This window comes from Bufo gargarizans, chromosome 2 (assembly GCF_014858855.1).
Source record: "Bufo gargarizans isolate SCDJY-AF-19 chromosome 2, ASM1485885v1, whole genome shotgun sequence".
Taxonomy (NCBI): Eukaryota; Metazoa; Chordata; class Amphibia; order Anura; family Bufonidae; genus Bufo; species Bufo gargarizans.
In genome coordinates this window covers 202,179,064-202,204,817 of record NC_058081.1, presented here as the reverse complement: position 1 = coordinate 202,204,817, position 25,754 = coordinate 202,179,064, and the positions used below count along the sequence as shown (strand labels likewise).

Below are 25,754 nucleotides of genomic sequence, written 5' to 3'. Positions count from 1 at the left end.
GTCATCAGCGCAGAGCGCACTATGAACCCCACAGGCAGCGCACTGAATGTAGGCAGGCTATTGTAGATAAATGATAAAGTACTTGGAAGATATTCTATATCGGACTGTAGTATTCAAGGTAAATTGCTGTGTTGGCACTTTGCGATAAATAAGTGGGTTTATGTTGCAGTTTGGGCACTCAGTCTGTAAAAGGTTCGCCATCACTGATCTAGAGTAAATGCAAATTGCCACCATAAAGACTGAAGCAGCAAACTTTGCAGAAAACATGAACTTGGGTCAGTCTCAAAACTTTTGGTCACAACTGTATATTTTGAGTCTGCTTAGCTGCCTGGCCCTTTAAGAATTTTAATATTCAGTATTCACAACTTTTTTCTGTAAATCAATGACGCTCTAGGCCAGATTCACAAAAGTTTACTGTTCATTCAAGTTTTCTCTCCCCAAAATCTATTTCTATATTGAAAACATGCTATGCAAGGAATGACCATCTCTAACCATCCAGAGTGTGAGGCATGTAATGGAGGTTTATCAGTAAATAGCTTTCAGTCTTTTCGCCAACTAAGCCATGAAAAAATTCTGTAATAAACGTTAAATCCATTAAATCCTTAGACCATATTTACATAAGAATCCTGTCTTTCCTAAGCTGAAGCAGTGATCACTCTATAAAGAACAATAAAAGCTCCAATAGAACTTGTTTTTTACGAAAAAAGCGGCTAATAAGCATCACAGTAGCATACCTGAAGGTCTCTATGAAAGCAGCTTTATTTTTATTCATTTTCTTTCATTCTATTTTTTTCCTCTTGTCATTACCAGTGATGGTGGGAAATGAATCAGGTTGCAATGTGTTAATATTGATATCATGTTCTGAGTCATTTCCTGCTAAAGGATGCTAAAAGAGCCCCCATTGCCCGTCCACGGTCTTACTCTAGAGGACCTTGGAAAGATCCCTCATCATTGTCTTGCTCATCAAATATTACTAACACCATTACAATCTGGAATATTTATGAGTGCAGCATGTAACCCATTTTATATAAAACTTCATGGTAGATGTTTTATGATATACATGTTTATGTCTGAGGGGTGACATTGAGAACCCAGGAAAAGTCTCTATAGAGACATGGTTTGCTCTCATCCCACCAATTCCCTCCTCTAAAAACACATCACAGGCATGATAAAGCCTAAAGGGCTCATGCACACAACCATATGTTTGACCTGCAAAAAATGCAGATCAGATGTGGACCCATTCATTTCACCATGTGCTGTCTGCATCCGCACATCAGACAAAGATAGATGAAAATGAAAGCATGCGTATGGCCGGGATCTGTGTTTTGCGGATCCGTAAATTGCGGATATGATCGTGTGGGAGCGCAGTCACAATCCCTAAATTCTCCTACAAAAGCACTTTCCAGGCACTTCACTATTCTGAAGGTCCTCAACAAAAGGAAATGTATCACAGGACAATTTTGTAGGATAATTGCACAAAACCATTTCTCCTATGAAGCTTCGTAGCAGTAGCAGAAAATATAGAAAAAAATAAATGTTCGTTACTGCAATAAATGATAGTGGTATGTGCTGAAACAATCTTGTGATATATTTAAAGAGAAAAATAGGCTGCCTTTTTCCTCGCTATTGTAGTGGTTACTCACTGAGAATTTATTAGAAATTAATTTTATTTGAGGCAATGAGCAAGATGAGTTATCAGCTCGCTGAAGGATCAGGTTATAGCTGCTGCCCACAGAAGTCTATGGGGAAAGGAGCAGATGCAGAAAGAGAGAAGCATACTACTGCTGCTTGTAGTGTGTAATCTGTCTCCAGTGCTGGACCCACAGCCACACTGCTCGTTACAGCTGTATAATGTCCTCCATGCTGCTGACTGAACATGAAGGACAATAAGGGGCACAAAACCTGCACTTGTTTTATGTGTGCTGTGCATGGGAGACATCATAGCAGCTTGTCTCTGTCCTCTCTGGATCTGGCCGCACCTATGTGCATTTCTAATTAAATCCATATCTATCTTCTATTGAAAATATGCAGCTACTAGCAGAATACTGAAGATGTAACATTACCGTTCCAGTGAAATCAGCCACTGGCCCTTTTCTGCCATTGTAAATGTAATACATTATGAGCTGCTCACATTTGTTATTTTTAGAATATGAATGTGTTCCTAAGGAACAATATATAACCTCTCTCCTATTAGAGCATAACAATAAAATGTGGAATCATGAAGAATAGAACTGGTGCTGCTATTTCAATTCTTTGTGATGGTATCTGAAATGGAATTGCTACTATGACTATTAACATGACTGTATCTTTTGCCGATTGGATGCGGACCCATTCATTTCAATAGGGCAAGAAAAAATGCAGACAGTACATTGTGTACTATCCACATCTGTATGTCCATTCCACTGTTCTGGCAAAAAAGATTGACCTATTCTTGTTGGTTTTGCGGGCAAGAATAGGCATTATTAGAATAGGTCTGCAAAAAAAAAAAAACGGATGCGACGCAGATCGTGCATTCACATGAGATTCCCCCAAAACATGGATGACATCTGTGTTGCATCAGTTTTTTCCCGACCTGCTGTAACAATGCGTATTCTTGTCTGCAAAACAGACAAAAATAGGACATGTTCTGTCTTATTTGCGGGGCTGCGAAACAGACATATGAATGCAGACAGCACGCGGTGTGCTATTCGCATGTTTTGTGGCCCCATTGAAATGAATGGTTCTGCATCCGATCCGCAAAAAATACATATCGGATATGGAGCAAAAATACGATCGGCAGGGGTCTGACACCCCACACCCCGCTGATCAGCTGTCATTTGTATATTACAGCTGGAACCTGATGCTGAAACCACAGACACAGCTCCTGTGACATTGCCATCCCCTGCACATACTATTATGTCCAATTGGGGTAAAAACACGGAAATTAGGACATAATGGTACGTCCATTTGTGGGAAAGGTTATTCAATGATATAACTTGTACCATTCATTTTTACAGTGGCTAATATGCGTCATGTTTTATGGGTTCATTGACTGTGGACCCAGCAGTTTTCCCCTTGGAGGCAGTTCTCTTAGCTTCCCCTGGGGTTTCCCTGCAGCCATTTTACCCTTTATCTGCACAGACCTTCTGAGGCCTGCTGCGTGCGTGTTTTATAATTGTATATTGTAGTGATATAACTAATGGTCTCACATGGAATAAATGGAGTGAATGGAGCATGCTGGGAGTTGTAGTTTCACAACAGCTGGAGTGCCTGAGGTTGCTGACTCCTGATCTATTGGATGGACAACAATAAGTTAGACCCATTGCAGACGAGCGTGTGCAGATTAGGTCTGGATGCATTGCGAATGCGTTCTATGAAAAATGCGCGATTTCGCAAACAAAGTCATTCAGTTTTGTCTGCGACCGCGTTCAGTTTTTATCGCGCGGGTGCAATGCGATTTAATGCGTTTTGCACACCCGTGATAAAAAACTGAAGGTATACAAACAACATCACTTAGCAACCCTCCATGAAAAACGCAGCTCCATTCACTTCTATGGGGCCAGCTTGTGTGAAAATCGCAGAATATAGAACATGCTGCGATTTTCACGCAACGCACAAGTGATGCGTGAAAACCAAGGCTCATGTACACAGCCCCATTATAATAAATGGGTCCAGATTCCGTGCGGGCGCAATGCGTTCGCATCACACATTTCACCCACGCGGAAAACTCACTCGTGTGAAAGAGGCCTTATACTGTAGTTCCCATTTATTAATATATTACCCTCCTTCTTTCCTCTACATTCTTCTTTTTATTTTGATGAGGTAATATGAATGTGGAATGATGAATATTTTTTTTCTAATTGTTATTTTCATGAAATTGTGTTTTTCTGGTATTCTTACTGCTATGCTTACCATGATAGCTAAAGGGGATTGGTAACTGACCTATTATGTAATATTGGGTCATGGTGGATAATGCCTATTTTCCATTTTTTGCGTGCATCATTGACGTTTTATTGGTATATACTGTACATCCATCAATATATTCGCCTCATGATGAGTCGCTAGCTCTATGCACTGTATTCTGTAGGGGGCCTATTTGGCACCATAGAATAACGGCACATTTGCAGTTTTTTTCATTAATAGATATATGTATTGTATATTCACGAATTCACACAAGGCACCGCATGTCCCTACACCCCTTGGTCACAGACTGATACCATGACATGGTGGTACGCGTGATGTCGCACGTCTCTTTATATTTGATGATGTGAGCAACAGTGCCATAATGGGGTCTATTAAGAATGTCTTGCACCAGATGACGGTATTGGATTCAGCTGTGTTAACATGACCTCATTGGCTACTGTGGGATTATAAGGGAGGGGGGACTAGCTTAATGATATGCCCCCAAGAGGAAGCTGGGCGACACATACGCTGGGGTGTCACCTACGGTCTGTGTTTTCTCCTTGCTTTATGTCCTTGGATTATGCTGCATTGTGTTACTTAGTCTTATATTTATGATGTCTCCCGCAATGGTTTCCATGGAGATATATACTTGTGTTATCTGATGCACCATTTTTCCATAGGGACTGAATTGATGGATTTTCCTATACAGTGACCAGTTAGCTAGAATATCCTATGCTGCATACATGTTTTTTTTAATCTGTTTATCTTTTCAATCATGTTATAATAAAGACGTATTTATATTTGATGATGACATGTGGTATGTATTGGTTTCTATTATGCTGCACACTGCTGTCACTACGCTTTATGCTTAGGATGATGTGTTTCTATTGGGTTCAACTTTCTGACTTACATCAAACACAGCATATTTATTGCCTAAATCTAACCTGTAGCCCAATCAGACCGTACAACATTTTCCCACTTGACATTAGAGTCTCCCACATGGCTTTCACTAACCTACAACTCCCATCTCATCCACAGAAGCCTATAACTCCTTCAGACTTTTATAGGACTCCTAGGGGGTTCCTTTGTCTTACTCATTGTATAAAGCGTGGCCTGATGCAGAGCTAAGAAGACGTGTCCTGCTCAAGCTCTGCCAACCACAGCTAACCACCGCTCTGTACAGCGATCTTGCAGTGTCCCACTACGTGACCGTGGGCACGTGGGCAGTGTTTTAATTATGTATTATTGCTGGTGAATATTTTAGGTATTGTCCGGATTTTACTATTTACTACTAGATTGGGTGAGTCTTTTAGCAGTGCACCTATCCATCATTACCCCTGGTTGAGCAACCCAATACCACTTTGTTTCAATTATGTATTAATGTCATGTGATATGCCTGCATTTTGTACAGTATTTTATCTCCTGTCATATTCTCCCATGTCACACTGTGATTCTACATGCAAATATCCATTACACAGGCCTAGTCAGGGTGCACTACACTTGTTTCTCCACAAGATGGAGCAGTGTCAGTGTACATATATATATAGCTTAGCTCAGACCTAAATTAGGCAAATCAGCTCAGGTCAATCCAGTTAAGAGTTCAGTTCAAAGCAGTTCTCTCAGCTCAGTCAGAAAGCAACAGCCATGTAGCTGAATACCTGGAGGGAGGCATATTCCTAGCCTCTCTACTCTGTCCCTGTCGGATTCACAGTCTAGGGTTAAAGCCTGAAATCAGTCTACCTAGAGGTGAGCAATCCACTCCTATAGATCGCTCTTCCAGGGTGACCAATGTCCAAATTGCATGCAGCCAAGTATATAAGTAATTATCACGTTTATGCAAGACAAAGGATTAGCAAGATAGTCATTACCTGAAGACTTATTAGGCACCTTTGTATCAGGTGTAGGAAACAGCATAAGGCATCCACACCTCCAGTTTAAACTCTGAGGACAGTTAGGGCAACTGTCAGAACAACATTGGAATAGAAGTTCAATGATTTAGAAAAGCAACCAAGGTTAGGATAAGGCCGGAGTTTTGACCAGTGTAAGACTTTCATTATTACAAGCCTAGTCTGAGCAGTAGTTTCTTATGTATTACAAGAGCCCGTATTTCATTGAGGATTTGCATTTCCCTTTCCCCATATGTATGGGAGATTGTGCTTAATGCCGGGCTGAATCAAAAGACTGTTTTAATCATTTGGATGTAATGTTATCAGGAGTTATGTTTAGTAAAGTTCCACCCTGGATTTCATCCTTCCTGTCTCAGTTTCAAGTTCCTCCATTAACACTATAGTAAATGGTTGTACCTCCATACAAAAGGTACTGGTGTCACGACTACAAGGGACCTTGCCACTGGCAAATTAATACAGACCACCAAGGGCACCTCAAACCACAATCTGGCCTGTGTCCCTTACACCAGAGTGTGCCCCAGAGAATCCTTGTGCCGTTCTCCTCTTCACTTATGCAAGCCTGCCCAGGGACGACATAACCATGAGTAACCAGAACTGTATTTACCTCGGCCCACCTATTGCTCACACCGTGACCTCACACATAATTCCCCTGTTAGGTCTGGCATTCCGCAATCTCCTTCCTCCACAAGCAGCCCAAACGCTCACACCAGCCTTCTCACCTCCCCAGGAGACCCAGCAATGACGAGGACCAAGAAAATACCGGGTCCCCCAGCAAAGCATACCTCCTTCTTCTCCTCGGCGCAGAGTCAAGAGGAAGCTGCAGACGCTCTGAGCTCCCAGCACAAGTGTGCCACCAGACATCACATAGCTGCAGGAGCCTCAGATAATTCACCCCGGCAAGTAAATCAAGCACACCATGTGGAGGGTCACCTATAAATTCCTCTCCTGGAACCAATTCAGGCAACAGTATAAGACCTGAAAAGGAGGACATTATTACTTTATCTGTTATGCAAGAGCTAATGGCTGACCTTAAAAGCTCTATACATTTAGATATACAATCAGCCCTAAACACTATCAGAGCTGATATTACAGCGATCGGAGATCACACTGCCCATTTAGAGGAAAAGATGGAAGAGTTTAAAGAAGCTCACAACTCCATGGTTGACTCATATAACGAAACGCAAGATGATGTAGCTACCAAAAAACTGGCAGATTTGAAAGATCATTCCAGAAGGAACAATATCAGGCTCAGGAACACCCCTAAAACTTTCACGAATGAGTTACTTCAAGATTTCTTCATAGATTTCTTCACATCAATTCTTCCAGATACCCCTGAAAGGGACCTTGTCATTGACAGAGCACACCAGGTTCCTAAACCCAGGTCAATGCTTCCAGGCACGCCGAGAGATGTACTTGTGAGACTGCACTTTTTTTACTTAAAAAACAACCTGCTGAGAAAAGCTGGTCACAAAAAAGATATGCCAGAGAGGTTCAAGCAAATCTCACTTTATGGTGATCTGTCCCCTGCAACATTAACGAGAAGGAGAGAATTCACAAAATATATCACCACAGTAAGAGAAAATAATATCTCGAACAGATGGGGATTCCCAGTCAAATTAATAGTCAGCAGGAATGACTCCAACCATGTGCTATTATCTCCCTCACAAGCCACAGAACTGCTGAAGAAATGGTTCCCTCATCTGCCACCAGGGGGAGAAAGATCTCCAGGAAAGCAGAAACCTCCAACCCTGATGCAGGAATGGACTGTAGTGAAGAGATAAAGATGGAATTGACAGCTTCATGAGGTACTTCCTCCTCTTCCTCCACTCAGGGATACACATCCTTTTTCTTGTTCCAGGTTTCTGGTTTTTCATCCATACTCTTCTTCCTCCATATCTGATTTATAATCTTCATCAAGACACTGAAACACTCTGTTCTGATTATATGGCTGTTGGTTAACCTGTCGCGTTTTCTGCAAAATACCTTAGTATTGTTTTGTTACTACAGTTACTTAACATTTGCTCACTACTGATTGACCCCCCTGCACAACCTCCCCAGCCCTACCATATGGCAGGTATGAAGGGGTTTGGCTATTATTTGGGAATCCTTAGATACCCTACAATTTTTAGTTTATATGTTATGGGTTTTATTTGTTATGAGGGCATTAAGTCTATTGTAATCGTTGGAGACATGACACAGTATGAATTTCTGGCACCCAAGCGGTTATCTCCAATTTGGTTTATACCACATATTCACCTAGATGTACATAAGCACACAACCATACTTCTAATATGGCATTAAATCATAATCATAATCTGCACAATTAATAACCAAATCTACACTATTTCTTCTATATACATCCCCAATAAATCCCAAATCTGATTCCTTAACAAGGTCCTCACTACCTTAGTGCCTCTGAAACGTGGCTCCTTAGTGTTATGTGGTGATTACAATAAAATCATAGACCCCATCATGGATAAATCTCCACCAGACACTTGAGAAAAGGACTTCTCTTTTTAGAGACCTTCTTCACAAAGAAGTATTATTTGATCCGTGCATCTGAAAAATACTTTACATTTTTTTCCATTCCCCATAGCTCATATTCCCTGCATAGACATAATACTGGTAGATAAAGTACTACTCCAAAATGTTATCTCTGCAAACATAGGACTCATATCCTGGTCTGACCACGCTCCAACATCTATAATTATCAAAACACAATTCTCCAAATCACACTTCACACCTTGGAGATTAAACAACTCCATCTTGAATAATACTTAAACGTATTCCATAAAGCCCTACAGGAATATTTTGAAGTAAACTCAACACAAGATGTCTCCATGACAACATTATGGTGTGCACATAAAGCAGTCATGAGAGGCCTTTATCTAAAATACTCAGCTCTTGAAAAGAAAAAACGCACACAAAAAGAAGAACTACTCACTAATAAAATCATACACTTAGAAAATGAAAAGAAAAGGCGCCCCAAGGGCCAAGGCAAATCTCACCCTTCAACTGAAGGAACTTAGACACAATCTATGTCCTAATGCAATCCAGATTTGAATTTTATCTCCGTAAATCTAAGTCAATGTACTATCACAGTGGAAACAAAGCTAATATATCCCTAGCTAACAGAATTAAAACTAAGTCGGCCAAATCAAGAACGAATTCGCAACCTACGACTCTAAATTATACAATCTGAATAAAGATCATATGACCTTACAACCCACTTCCGAAACAATTAAGGCTTTCCTAAGCAAGATTTCTCTTCCCAAACTAACAAACACTCAACTTCTAACCCTAAATCAAGATTTAAAGACTGAAGAAATACTGAACGTTATAGCCTCCCTTAAACTTATTAAATTCCCGGGTCCTGACGGATTAATTTATGAATATTATAAAGCATTTTCACCAGTTTTATTAGAACATATGAGAGAGTGTTTTCAACAATTCTTTGCAGGGCATCCCATACCCAAAGAGATGCTATCGGCCATGATCGTGACATTACCTAAAGCTGCTAAAACTCCTTACACCCTGGCCAGTTTTCGCCCCATATCCCTTCTCAACTCGGACCTAAAGATCTTTGCCAAACTGTTATCCAATTGACTAATAGATATCCTTCCCGACTTGGTGAATAATGACCAAGTAGGATTTGTTAAAAACAGACAGACATCAGACGGTACAAGAAGATTCATTGATCTTCTGGATATCATTGATAAACGCAAAACACTTCTCTGCTCCTATTCTTGGACGCAGAGAAGGCGTTTGACAGAGTTAACTGGGACTTTTTGAAGGCCACATTACTAAAATTTGGTTTCCAAGGTAGTTTTATTACTGCACTCCTCGCCCTATACTCCAGACCAAATGCTACAGTCTATACTTCATGTTTCTTATCAGAAACATTTGACATCTCCAACGGTACTCGCCAAGGATGCCCTATGTCTCCTCTGATCTTCACTCTATGGAACCCCTGGCAGAGAGTATTAGAACACTATAGTGATTATTACTACTGGATATTGCTATATTATATGTATTATAGATGGATGGCACACTATAGTGATTATTACTACTGGACAGCAGTACATACAGAGTACAGATCACCCATATAATGTTATATTATATGTATTATAGATGGATGGCACACTATAGTGATTATTACTACTGGACAGCAGTGCATACAGAGTACAGATCACCCACATAATGTTATATTATATGTATTATAGATGAATGGCACACTATAGTGATTATTACTACTGGACAGCAGTACATACAGAGTACAGATCACCCACATAATGTTATATTATATGTATTATAGATGGATGGCACACTATAGTGATTATTACTACTGGACAGCAGTACATACAGAGTACAGATCACCCATATAATGTTATATTATATGTATTATAGATGGATGGCACACTATAGTGATTATTACTACTGGACAGCAGTGCATACAGAGTACAGATCACCCACATAATGTTATATTATATGTATTATAGATGAATGGCACACTATAGTGATTATTACTACTGGACAGCAGTACATACAGAGTACAGATCACCCACATAATGTTATATTATATGTATTATAGATGGATGGCACACTATAGTGATTATTACTACTGGACAGCAGTGCATACAGAGTACAGATCACCCACATATTGTTATATTATATGTATTATAGATGGATGGCACACTATAGTGATTATTACTACTGGACAGCAGTACATACAGAGTACAGATCACCCACATATTGTTACATTATATGTATTATAGATGGATGGCACACTATAGTGATTACTACTGGACAGCAGTACATACAGAGTACAGATCACCCACATATTGTTATATTATATGTATTATAGATGGATGGCAAACTATAGTGATTATTACTACTGGACAGCAGTACATACAGAGTACAGATCACCCACATATTGTTATATTATATGTATTATAGATGGATGGCACACTATAGTGATTATTACTACTGGACAGCAGTACATACAGAGTACAGATCACCCACATATTGTTATATTATCTGTATTATAGATGAATGGCACACTATAATGATTATTACTACTGGACAGCAGTACATACAGAGTACAGATCACCCACATATTGTTATATTATATGTATTATAGATGAATGGCACACTATAGTGATTATTACTACTGGACAGCAGTGCATACAGAGTACAGATCACCCACATATTGTTATATTATATGTATTATAGATGGATGGCAAACTATAGTGATTATTACTACTGGACAGCAGTGCATGCAGGGTACAGATCACCCACATATTGTTATATTATATGTATTATAGATGAATGGCACACTATAGTGATTATTTCTACTGAACAGCAGTACATACAGAGTACAGATCACCCACATATTGTTATACTATATGTATTATAGATGGATGGCACACTATAGTGATTATTACTACTGGACAGCAGTACATACAGAGTACAGATCACCCACATATTGTTATATTATCTGTATTATAGATGAATGGCACACTATAGTGATTATTACTACTGGACAGCAGTACATACAGAGTACAGATCACCCACATAATGTTATATTATATGTATTATAGATGAATGGCACACTATAATGATTATTACTACTGGACAGCAGTACATACAGAGTACAGATCACCCACATATTGTTATATTATCTGTATTATAGATGAATGGCACACTATAATGATTATTACTACTGGACAGCAGTACATACAGAGTACAGATCACCCACATATTGTTATATTATATGTATTATAGATGAATGGCACACTATAGTGATTATTACTACTGGACAGCAGTGCATACAGAGTACAGATCACCCACATATTGTTATATTATATGTATTATAGATGGATGGCAAACTATAGTGATTATTACTACTGGACAGCAGTGCATGCAGGGTACAGATCACCCACATATTGTTATATTATATGTATTATAGATGAATGGCACACTATAGTGATTATTACTACTGAACAGCAGTACATACAGAGTACAGATCACCCACATATTGTTATACTATATGTATTATAGATGGATGGCACACTATAGTGATTATTACTACTGGACAGCAGTACATACAGAGTACAGATCACCCACATATTGTTATATTATCTGTATTATAGATGAATGGCACACTATAGTGATTATTACTACTGGACAGCAGTACATACAGAGTACAGATCACCCACATAATGTTATATTATATGTATTATAGATGAATGGCACACTATAATGATTATTACTACTGGACAGCAGTACATACAGAGTACAGATCACCCACATATTGTTATATTATATGTATTATAGATGAATGGCACACTATAGTGATTATTACTACTGGACAGCAGTGCATACAGAGTACAGATCACCCACATAATGTTATACTATATGTATTATAGATGGATGGCAAACTATAGTGATTATTACTACTGGACAGCAGTGCATACAGAGTACAGATCACCCACATATTGTTATATTATATGTATTATAGATGGATGGCACACTATAGTGATTATTACTACTGCACAGCAGTGCATACAGAGTACAGATCACCCACATATTGTTATACTATATGTATTATAGATGGATGGCACACTATAGTGATTATTACTACTGAACAGCAGTACATACAGAGTACAGATCACCCACATATTGTTATATTATATGTATTATAGATGGATGGCACACTATAGTGATTATTACTACTAGACAGCAGTACATACAGAGTACAGATCACCCACATAATGTTATATTATATGTATTATAGATGAATGGCACACTATAGTGATTATTACTACTGGACAGCAGTTCATACAGAGTACAGATCACCCACATATTGTTATATTATATGTATTATAGATGGATGGCACACTATAGTGATTATTACTACTGGACAGCAGTACATACAGAGTACAGATCACCCACATATGTTATATTATATGTATTATAGATGATGGCACACTATAGTGATTATTACTACTGGACAGCAGTACATACAGAGTACAGATCACCCACATAATGTTATATTATATGTATTATAGATAGATGGCACACTATAGTGATTATTACTACTGGACAGCAGTACATACAGAGTACAGATCACCCATATATGTTATATTATATGTATTATAGATGGATGGCACACTATAGTGATTATTACTACTGGACAGCAGTGCATACAGAGTACAGATCACCCACATATTGTTATATTATATGTATTATAGATGAATGGCACACTATAGTGATTATTACTACTGGACAGCAGTACATACAGAGTACAGATCACCCACATATTGTTATATTATATGTATTATAGATGGATGGCACACTATAGTGATTATTACTACTGGCACAGCAGTGCATACAGAGTACAGATCACCCACATATTGTTATACTATATGTATTATAGATGGATGGCACACTATAGTGATTATTACTACTGGACAGCAGTACATACAGAGTACAGATCACCCACATAATGTTATATTATATGTATTATAGATGGATGGCATACTATAGTGATTATTACTACTGGACAGCAGTACATACAGAGTACAGATCACCCACATATTGTTATATTATATGTATTATAGATGGATGGCACACTATAGTGATTATTACTACTGGACAGCAGTACATACAGAGTACAGATCACCCACATATTGTTATATTATATGTATTATAGATGATGGCACACTATAGTGATTATTACTACTGGACAGCAGTACATACAGAGTACAGATCACCCACATATTGTTATATTATATGTATTATAGATGGATGGCACACTATAGTGATTATTACTACTGCACAGCAGTGCATACAGAGTACAGATCACCCACATATTGTTATACTATATGTATTATAGATGGATGGCACACTATAGTGATTATTACTACTGAACAGCAGTACATACAGAGTACAGATCACCCACATATTGTTATATTATATGTATTATAGATGGATGGCACACTATAGTGATTATTACTACTGGACAGCAGTACATACAGAGTACAGATCACCCACATATTGTTATACTATATGTATTATAGATGGATGGCACACTATAGTGATTATTACTACTGGACAGCAGTGCATGCAGGGTACAGATCACCCACATATTGTTATATTATATGTATTATAGATGGATGGCACACTATAGTGATTATTACTACTAGGACAGCAGTACATACAGAGTACAGATCACCCACATAATGTTATATCATATGTATTATAGATGAATGGCACACTATAGTGATTATTACTACTGGACAGCAGTACATACAGAGTACAGATCACCCACATATGTTATATTATATGTATTATAGATGGATGGCACACTATAGTGATTATTACTACTGGACAGCAGTACATACAGAGTACAGATCACCCACATAATGTTATATATATGTATTATAGATGGATGGCACACTATAGTGATTATTACTACTGGACAGCAGTACATACAGAGTACAGATCACCCACATAATGTTATATTATATGTATTATAGATGGATGGCACACTATAGTGATTATTACTACTGGACAGCAGTACATACAGAGTACAGATCACCCACATAATGTTATATTATATGTATTATAGATGGATGGCACACTATAGTGATTATTACTACTGGACAGCAGTACATACAGAGTACAGATCACCCACATATTGTTATATTATATGTATTATAGATGAATGGCATACTATAGTGATTATTACTACTGGACAGCAGTACATACAGAGTACAGATCACCCACATATTGTTATATTATATGTATTATAGATGGATGGCACACTATAGTGATTATTACTACTGCACAGCAGTGCATACAGAGTACAGATCACCCACATATTGTTATACTATATGTATTATAGATGGATGGCACACTATAGTGATTATTACTACTGACAGCAGTACATACAGAGTACAGATCACCCACATATTGTTATATTATATGTATTATAGATGGATGGCACACTATAGTGATTATTACTACTAGACAGCAGTACATACAGAGTACAGATCACCCACATAATGTTATATTATATGTATTATAGATGAATGGCACACTATAGTGATTATTACTACTGGACAGCAGTACATACAGAGTACAGATAACCCACATAATGTTATATTATATGTATTATAGATGGATGGCACACTATAGTGATTATTACTACTGGACAGCAGTACATACAGAGTACAGATCACCCACATATGTTATATTATATGTATTATAGATGGATGGCACACTATAGTGATTATTACTACTGGACAGCAGTACATACAGAGTACAGATCACCCACATAATTGTTATATTATATGTATTATAGATGGATGGCACACTATAGTGATTATTACTACTGGACAGCAGTACATACAGAGTACAGATCACCCACATATGTTATATTATATGTATTATAGATGGATGGCACACTATAGTGATTATTACTACTGGACAGCAGTACATACAGAGTACAGATCACCCACATATTGTTATATTATATGTATTATAGATGAATGGCACACTATAGTGATTATTACTACTGGACAGCAGTACATACAGAGTACAGATCACCCACATATTGTTATATTATATGTATTATAGATGGATGGCACACTATAGTGATTATTACTACTGGACAGCAGTACATACAGAGTACAGATCACCCACATATTGTTATACTATATGTATTATAGATGGATGGCACACTATAGTGATTATTACTACTGGACAGCAGTACATACAGAGTACAGATCACCCACATATTGTTATATTATATGTATTATAGATGGATGGCACACTATAGTGATTATTACTACTGGACAGCAGTACATACAGAGTACAGATCACCCACATATTGTTATATTATATGTATTATAGATGGATGGCACACTATAGTGATTATTACTACTGGACAGCAGTACATACAGAGTACAGATCACCCACATATTGTTATATTATATGTATTATAGATGGATGGCACACTATAGTGATTATTACTACTGGACAGCAGTACATACAGAGTACAGATCACCCACATATTGTTATATTATATGTATTATAGATGGATGGCACACTATAGTGATTATTACTACTGGACAGCAGTACATACAGAGTACAGATCACCCACATATTGTTATATTATATGTATTATAGATGGATGGCACACTATAGTGATTATTACTACTGGACAGCAGTACATACAGAGTACAGATCACCCACATATTGTTATATTATATGTATTATAGATGGATGGCACACTATAGTGATTATTACTACTGGACAGCAGTACATACAGAGTACAGATCACCCACATATTGTTATATTATATGTATTATAGATGGATGGCACACTATAGTGATTATTACTACTGGACAGCAGTACATACAGAGTACAGATCACCCACATAATGTTATATTATATGTATTATAGATGGATGGCACACTATAGTGATTATTACTACTGGACAGCAGTACATACAGAGTACAGATCACCCACATATTGTTATATTATATGTATTATAGATGGATGGCACACTATAGTGATTATTACTACTGGACAGCAGTACATACAGAGTACAGATCACCCACATAATTGTTATATTATATGTATTATAGATGATGGCACACTATAGTGATTATTACTACTGGACAGCAGTACATACAGAGTACAGATCACCCACATATGTTATATTATATGTATTATAGATGGATGGCACACTATAGTGATTATTACTACTGGACAGCAGTACATACAGAGTACAGATCACCCACATAATGTTATATTATATGTATTATAGATGGATGGCACACTATAGTGATTATTACTACTGGACAGCAGTACATACAGAGTACAGATCACCCACATAATGTTATATTATATGTATTATAGATGGATGGCACACTATAGTGATTATTACTACTGGACAGCAGTACATACAGAGTACAGATCACCCACATATTGTTATATTATATGTATTATAGATGGAATGGCACACTATAGTGATTATTACTACTGGACAGCAGTACATACAGAGTACAGATCACCCACATATTGTTATATTATATGTATTATAGATGGATGGCACACTATAGTGATTATTACTACTGGACAGCAGTACATACAGAGTACAGATCACCCACATATTGTTATATTATATGTATTATAGATGGATGGCACACTATAGTGATTATTACTACTGGACAGCAGTACATACAGAGTACAGATCACCCACATATGTTATATTATATGTATTATAGATGGATGGCACACTATAGTGATTATTACTACTGGACAGCAGTACATACAGAGTACAGATCACCCACATAATGTTATATTATATGTATTATAGATGGATGGCACACTATAGTGATTATTACTACTGGACAGCAGTACATACAGAGTACAGATCACCCACATATTGTTATATATATGTATTATAGATGGATGGCACACTATAGTGATTATTACTACTGGACAGCAGTACATACAGAGTACAGATCACCCACATAATTGTTATATTATATGTATTATAGATGGATGGCACACTATAGTGATTATTACTACTGGACAGCAGTACATACAGAGTACAGATCACCCACATAATGTTATACTATATGTATTATAGATGGATGGCACACTATAGTGATTATTACTACTGACAGCAGTACATACAGAGTACAGATCACCCACATAATGTTATATTATATGTATTATAGATGGATGGCACACTATAGTGATTATTACTACTGGACAGCAGTACATACAGAGTACAGATCACCCACATAATTGTTATATTATATGTATTATAGATGATGGCACACTATAGTGATTATTACTACTGGACAGCAGTACATACAGAGTACAGATCACCCACATAATGTTATATTATATGTATTATAGATGGATGGCACACTATAGTGATTATTACTACTGGACAGCAGTACATACAGAGTACAGATCACCCACATATGTTATACTATATGTATTATAGATGGATGGCACACTATAGTGATTATTACTACTGGACAGCAGTACATACAGAGTACAGATCACCCACATATTGTTATACTATATGTATTATAGATGGATGGCACACTATAGTGATTATTACTACTGAACAGCAGTACATACAGAGTACAGATCACCCACATATTGTTATATTATATGTATTATAGATGGATGGCACACTATAGTGATTATTACTACTAGACAGCAGTACATACAGAGTACAGATCACCCACATAATGTTATATTATATGTATTATAGATGAATGGCACACTATAGTGATTATTACTACTGGACAGCAGTACATACAGAGTACAGATAACCCACATAATGTTATATTATATGTATTATAGATGGATGGCACACTATAGTGATTATTACTACTGGACAGCAGTACATACAGAGTACAGATCACCCACATAATGTTATACTATATGTATTATAGATGGATGGCACACTATAGTGATTATTACTACTGGACAGCAGTACATACAGAGTACAAATCACCCACATAATGTTATATTATATGTATTATAGATAGATGGCATACTATAGTGATTATTACTACTGGACAGCAGTACATACAGAGTACAGATCACCCATATAATGTTATATTATATGTATTATAGATGGATGGCACACTATAGTGATTATTACTACTGGACAGCAGTGCATGCAGGGTACAGATCACCCACATATTGTTATATTATATGTATTAGAGATGAATGGCACACTATAGTGATTATTACTACTGGACAGCAGTGCATACAGAGTATAGATCACCCACATATTGTTATACTATATGTATTATAGATGGATGGCACACTATAGTGATTATTACTACTGCACAGCAGTGCATACAGAGTACAGATCACCCACATATTGTTATACTATATGTATTATAGATGGATGGCACACTATAGTGATTATTACTACTGGACAGCAGTACATACAGAGTACAGATCACCCACATAATGTTATATTATATGTATTATAGATGGATGGCACACTATAGTGATTATTACTACTGGACAGCAGTACATACAGAGTACAGATCACCCACATATTGTTATATTACATGTATTATAGATGGATGGCATACTATAGTGATTATTACTACTGGACAGCAGTACATACAGAGTACAGATCACCCACATATTGTTATATTATATGTATTATAGATGGATGGCACACTATAGTGATTATTACTACTGGACAGCAGTACATACAGAGTACAGATCACCGACATATTGTTATATTACATGTATTATAGATGGATGGCACACTATAGTGATTATTACTACTGGACAGCAGTGCATACAGAGTACAGATCACCTACATATTGTTATATTAAATGTATTATAGATGGATGGCACACTAGTGATTATTACTACTGGACAGCAGTACATACAGAGTACAGATCACCCACATAATGTTATATTATATGTATTATAGATGGATGGCACACTATAGAGATTATTACTACTGGACAGCAGTACATACAGAGTACAGATCACCGACATATTGTTATATTACATGTATTATAGATGGATGGTACACTAGTGATTATTACTACTGGACAGCAGTACATACAGAGTACAGATCACCCACATAATGTTATATTATATGTATTATAGATGAATGGCACACTATAGTGATTATTACTACTGGACAGCAGTACATACAGAGTACAGATCACCCACATATTGTTATATTACATGTATTATAGATGAATGGCACACTATAGTGATTATTACTACTGGACAGCAGTACATACAGAGTACAGATCACCCACATATTGTTATATTATATGTATTATAGATGGATGGCACACTAGTGATTATTACTACTGGACAGCAGTACATACAGAGTACAGATCACCCACATATTGTTATATTATATGTATTATAGATGGATGGCACACTATAGTGATTATTACTACTGGACAGCAGTACATACAGAGTACAGATCACCCACATAATGTTATACTATATGTATTATAGATGAATGGCACACTATAGTGATTATTACTACTGGACAGCAGTACATACAGAGTACAGATCACCCACATAATGTTATATTATATGTATTATAGATGAATGGCACACTATAGTGATTATTACTACTGGACAGCAGTACATACAGAGTACAGATCACCCACATATTGTTATATTATATGTATTATAGATGGATGGCACACTATAGTGATTATTACTACTGGACAGCAGTACATACAGAGTACAGATCACCCACATAATGTTATATTATATGTATTATAGATGAATGGCACACTATAGTGATTATTACTACTGGACAGCAGTACATACAGAGTACAGATCACCCACATAATGTTATACTATATGTATTATAGATGAATGGCACACTATAGTGATTATTACTACTGGACAGCAGTACATACAGAGTACAGATCACCCACATAATGTTATATTATATGTATTATAGATGAATGGCACACTATAGTGATTATTACTACTGGACAGCAGTACATACAGAGTACAGATCACCCACATATTGTTATATTATATGTATTATAGATGGATGGCACACTATAGTGATTATTACTACTGGACAGCAGTACATACAGAGTACAGATCACCTACATAATGTTATATTATATGTATTATAGATGGATGGCACACTATAGTGATTATTACTACTGGACAGCAGTACATACAGAGTACAGATCACCCACATAATGTTATATTATATGTATTATAGATGGATGGCACACTATAGTGATTATTACTACTGGACAGCAGTACATACAGAGTACAGATCACCCACATATTGTTATATTATATGTATTATAGATGAATGGCACACTATAGTGATTATTACTACTGGACAGCAGTACATACAGAGTACAGATCACCCACACAATGTTATACTATATGTATTATAGATGGATGGCACACTATAGTGATTATTACTACTGGACAGAAGTACATACAGAGTACAGATCACCCACATATTGTTATATTATATGTATTATAGATGAATGGCACACTATAGTGATTATTACTACTGGACAGCAGTACATACAGAGTACAGATCACCCACATATTGTTATATTATATGTATTATAGATGGATGGCACACTATAGTGATTATTACTACTGGACAGCAGTGCATGCAGGGTACAGATCACCCACATATTGTTATATTATATGCATTATAGATGGATGGCACACTATAGTGATTATTACTACTGGACAGCAGTACATACAAAGTATAGATCACCCACATATTGTTATACTATATGTATTATAGATGGATGGCACACTATAGTGATTATTACTACTGGACAGCAGTGCATGCAGGGTACAGATCACCCACATATTGTTATATTATATGCATTATAGATGGATGGCACACTATAGTGATTATTACTACTGCACAGCAGTACATACAGAGTACAGATCACCCACATATTGTTATATTATATGTATTATAGATGGATGGCACACTATAGTGATTATTACTACTGGACAGCAGTACATACAGAGTACAGATCACCCACATAATGTTATATTATATGTATTATAGATGGATGGCACACTACAGTGATTATTACTACTGGACAGCAGTACATACAGAGTACAGATCACCCACATAATGTTATACTATATGTATTATAGATGAATGGCACACTATAGTGATTATTACTACTGGACAGCAGTACATACAGAGTACAGATCACCCACATATTGTTATATTATATGTATTATAGATGGATGGCACACTATAGTGATTATTACTACTGGACAGCAGTGCATACAGAGTACAGATCACCCACATATTGTTATATAATATGTATTATAGATGGATGGCACACTATAGTGATTATTACTACTGGACAGCAGTGCATACAGAGTACAGATCACCCACATAATGTTATACTATATGTATTATAGATGGATGGCACACTATAGTGATTATTACTACTGGACAGAAGTACATACAGAGTACAAATCACCCACATATTGTTATATTATATGTATTATAGATGAATGGCACACTATAGTGATTATTACTATTGGACAGCAGTACATACAGAGTACAGATCACCCACACAATGTTATACTATATGTATTATAGATGGATGGCACACTATAGTGATTATTACTACTGGACAGCAGTACATACAAAGTATAGATCACCCACATATTGTTATACTATATGTATTATAGATGGATGGCACACTATAGTGATTATTACTACTGGACAGCAGTGCATGCAGGGTACAGATCACCCACATATTGTTATATTATATGCATTATAGATGGATGGCACACTATAGTGATTATTACTACTGGACAGCAGTACATACAGAGTACAGATCACCCACATATTGTTATATTATATGTATTATAGATGAATGGCACACTATAGTGATTATTACTACTGGACAGCAGTACATACAGAGTACAGATCACCCACACAATGTTATACTATATGTATTATAGATGGATGGCACACTATAGTGATTATTACTACTGGACAGCAGTACATACAAAGTATAGATCACCCACATATTGTTATACTATATGTATTATAGATGGATGGCACACTATAGTGATTATTACTACTGGACAGCAGTACATACAGAGTACAGATCACCCACATAATGTTATATTATATGTATTATAGATGGATGGCACACTATAGTGATTATTACTACTGGACAGCAGTACATACAGAGTACAGATCACCCACATATTGTTATACTATATGTATTATAGATGGATGGCACACTATAGTGATTATTACTACTGGACAGCAGTACATACAGAGTGCAGATCACCCACATATTGTTATACTATATGTATTATAGATGGATGGCACACTATAGTGATTATTACTACTGGACAGCAGTACATACAGAGTACAGATCACCCACATAATGTTATATTATATGTATTATAGATGGATGGCACACTATAGTGATTATTACTACTGGACAGCAGTACATACAGAGTGCAGATCACCCACAAGTGCTGATAATGCCTTCAGCTCTGCAATCTATAGAAGGTTTATGTTGTTGTTTAGTTTCCAGTGTCTTAAGATGTCTGGCACTGGTCCCAGTACATTCATTCAATAACATGGAGGACATATGACATATGATGTGAGTGCCCCCCCATATATACTGAGCCCCCCAGCACATGGCTGGCATAGATCTCTCCGCTACCTGGGCATTGGTAATGGCATGCACCTACATATAACAGAACGTGGCCCTCACCTGCAGCCTGGGGGGGAGAGGGAGTGGAAGGCGGAGAGGGAAAACATCTCAGCTCGATCCGCCATCTTCAGCCAGAGAGGAGATGGACTGGAAGCGGATCATACACAGACACACCCTGGGGACAAGAAGAGCAGAACAGTCCAGAGGACAGCCGAGGCCTGATGATGACAGCAGCTCCTATACAAAGACGGCAGGAGACGAGGAGGGGCAGCACCCAGTGACAGCTCTGCAGCACAGTCACGGCACAGACACCCACATTCTCCTCTCCTGCGCTCTCTCCTCACAGTCTCTTCCCCGCCTGAGGATGTCTCCTTGCTTCTCACAGATTGTGATGGCTTTGCTGCGGTTTGATGCAGTCACATCCAGGAGAGACTGCACAAGCTGGTAACCAATGCACAGACTGGGGGAGGGGAGGAGGGCGGGGGTTGTATGGAAGCACAGGATGCAGGGATGGAGGAGGACAGTAGGTACCATCAGTGGTCCAGTGATAGAGAGGAGCTGTCCACCCTGAAGTGCTGAACCTGCACAGTGCCTACATCCAGGGCAGGACAGGGCTCATCTTCTGCCATGAGTGCGCCACATAACCTGGCACAGGGAATAGCTGGCACATGGGCTGAGACTTACTGACGTCACCTTGTAGCTGAAATCCTTGCCTACTATGGGATTTTTTTTATAACCGGACTGGGAGGGGTGTCGTGATCTGGCGACTGTCTGGAGAACTGGGTAGTGAGGTTGTGTTCCTGTGAAAGGATTCTAGTGCTGGCCCAATGCCAGTGAGAGGCAGCAGGCTTGTGAGGTTGGCACAACAGAAGTGAGTTCACTCTGGTTTGTGTAAGGAGCCTGTTGCCCTAGCCTCTGCGCTCCCCACCTCCTCTGCATGGATTTACCCTCTCGGTAGCCTGTCTGAAAACATGGCCTTCGTACTCCAACCAGTCCCTCCGCTCTCCTCCCCTTTGCATGGATTAACTCCTTCTGTGCAGTTTGTTTACTGCTTACTGGAGAAGCGGGAATTACTATGGTGCATGTGCCAAGTGTTCTGGGCTCTCCCCCTCCCTTTCATGAATTAACTCCTTCACTGCGGCGATGCGTATGGAGTGTGTCTCCTGTGTATTCCTCCGCTCTTCTACCCTCTGCATGAATTAACCCCTTCTCTGCAGCCCATTGGAAAAGATGCGTCCCAGGGGGGTGGCAGCACTCCTGGGTCACAGTTTGTTAAACATTGAGTTGTGTACAGGAAGGACTGAGAGACGGGGAATTAGAGACTACATCATCTAATCACTCAGATTTGCTGCTCTGAAATATAGTATGGGAAAAGAGACAATAATAATGGCAAACTAATAAATGTACTAAATACATGGATGATTTCTGGAATATTTTGATATTACTCATTCATTAATACCAACCCATTTAACACACTTCCAGTTTTGTAAGTAATGAGTTATTATTTGAAGAGGAATCCCCTTGGATGCGGAGTATTGTTTTATGAGCAGCATTGGAGCCCTAGAGTTAAATGGACTAAGAAAGAGGAGCTGAGAGATGAAGAAGAGCAGAGAAGAAGTGATATTGCTTGTATTTACTAACCCCAATGGCACTTTAACTACAACATTAAAGGGAATCTGTCACTAGCAATTTACCCCAATTTTTTTTTCATGAATCCATGTTTAATAAAGTACCTTTTTTCCATCTGTCTTGTTCTTTTTATTGTGAGTCTTGTCATTTCTTCAAAAAAATCGATTCTTATGATATGCAAATGACGCTGTAAGGAGCCCAGAGGGGCGTTATTCTTTCTCCACGTTGCCCAGGAACGCCGCTCTGAAGTGCCGTGCCCGCCTAAGTTTGAAAACTAATAACGCCTCCAAGTTCATCTAAATCGCCTCCCAGAGGCGCGGCTAAGTGCTCAACACCCCCCCCCCCCCCAGCGCCGCACTCTGCGGCAAACACCCCGGTCCTCCTGTCCAGGCGCAGTGCCGTCAGTCATCTTATCATAGCGCAGGCAATCGCCGTCACTGCGCCTGCGCGGGATTTGGGATGCCGGCGAGAGGAGGATCGGGGTGTTTGCAGCAGAGCGCGGCGCTAGGGGGGGTGTTGAGCACTTAGCCGCGCCTCTGGGAGGCGATTTAGATGAACTTGGAGGCGTTATTAGTTTTCAAATTTATCCGGGCACGGCACTTCAGAGGGGCGTTCCTGGGCACCGTGGAGAAAGAATAACGCCCCTCTGGGCTCCTTACAGCATCATTTACATACCTTAAGAATCGATTTTTTTGAAGAAATTACAAGACTCACAATAAAAAGAACAAGACAGATGGAAAAAAGGTACTCTGTTAAACATGGATTCATGAAAAAAAAATTGGGGTAAATTGCTAGTGACAGATTCCCTTTAAGAGTAAATTAGTGGCTCAACCAACCTGGGGAAATGTGGGTCGGTGCACACCCCACGACTCACCCCAACGTCGTATAGAGAGTAAAAGAATGTATTCAGCTTGGGGGGCACTCTGTTATCTAGTGCTGTATGGACTATTTCTAGTCAACTTGATATAAAGCTGTAGATTTATTAGACAATACACACATATAAGACATATAACATATGTGGATGTGTAACACCCACGATGTGCATAGAATCAATACAGCACATCCGAAAACCGGTTAATCAACCTTTTAA

The 25,754-nt window shown here is 38.1% G+C and overlaps 1 protein-coding gene across 1 annotated transcript in view; it reads right to left on the bottom strand.

Annotated features, from left to right (window-relative positions):
* Nucleotides 1-23,353, bottom strand: part of MAPK8IP2 (mitogen-activated protein kinase 8 interacting protein 2) — an 84,849-nt gene extending 61,496 nt beyond the window's left edge. The window contains exon 1 of the mRNA XM_044283409.1: nt 23,096-23,353. Within this exon, the coding sequence (XP_044139344.1) occupies nt 23,096-23,160 (65 nt within the window). The 5' untranslated portion in view covers nt 23,161-23,353. The remainder of the gene's footprint in view (nt 1-23,095) is intronic.
* Nucleotides 23,354-25,754: the final 2,401 nt, after the last annotated feature.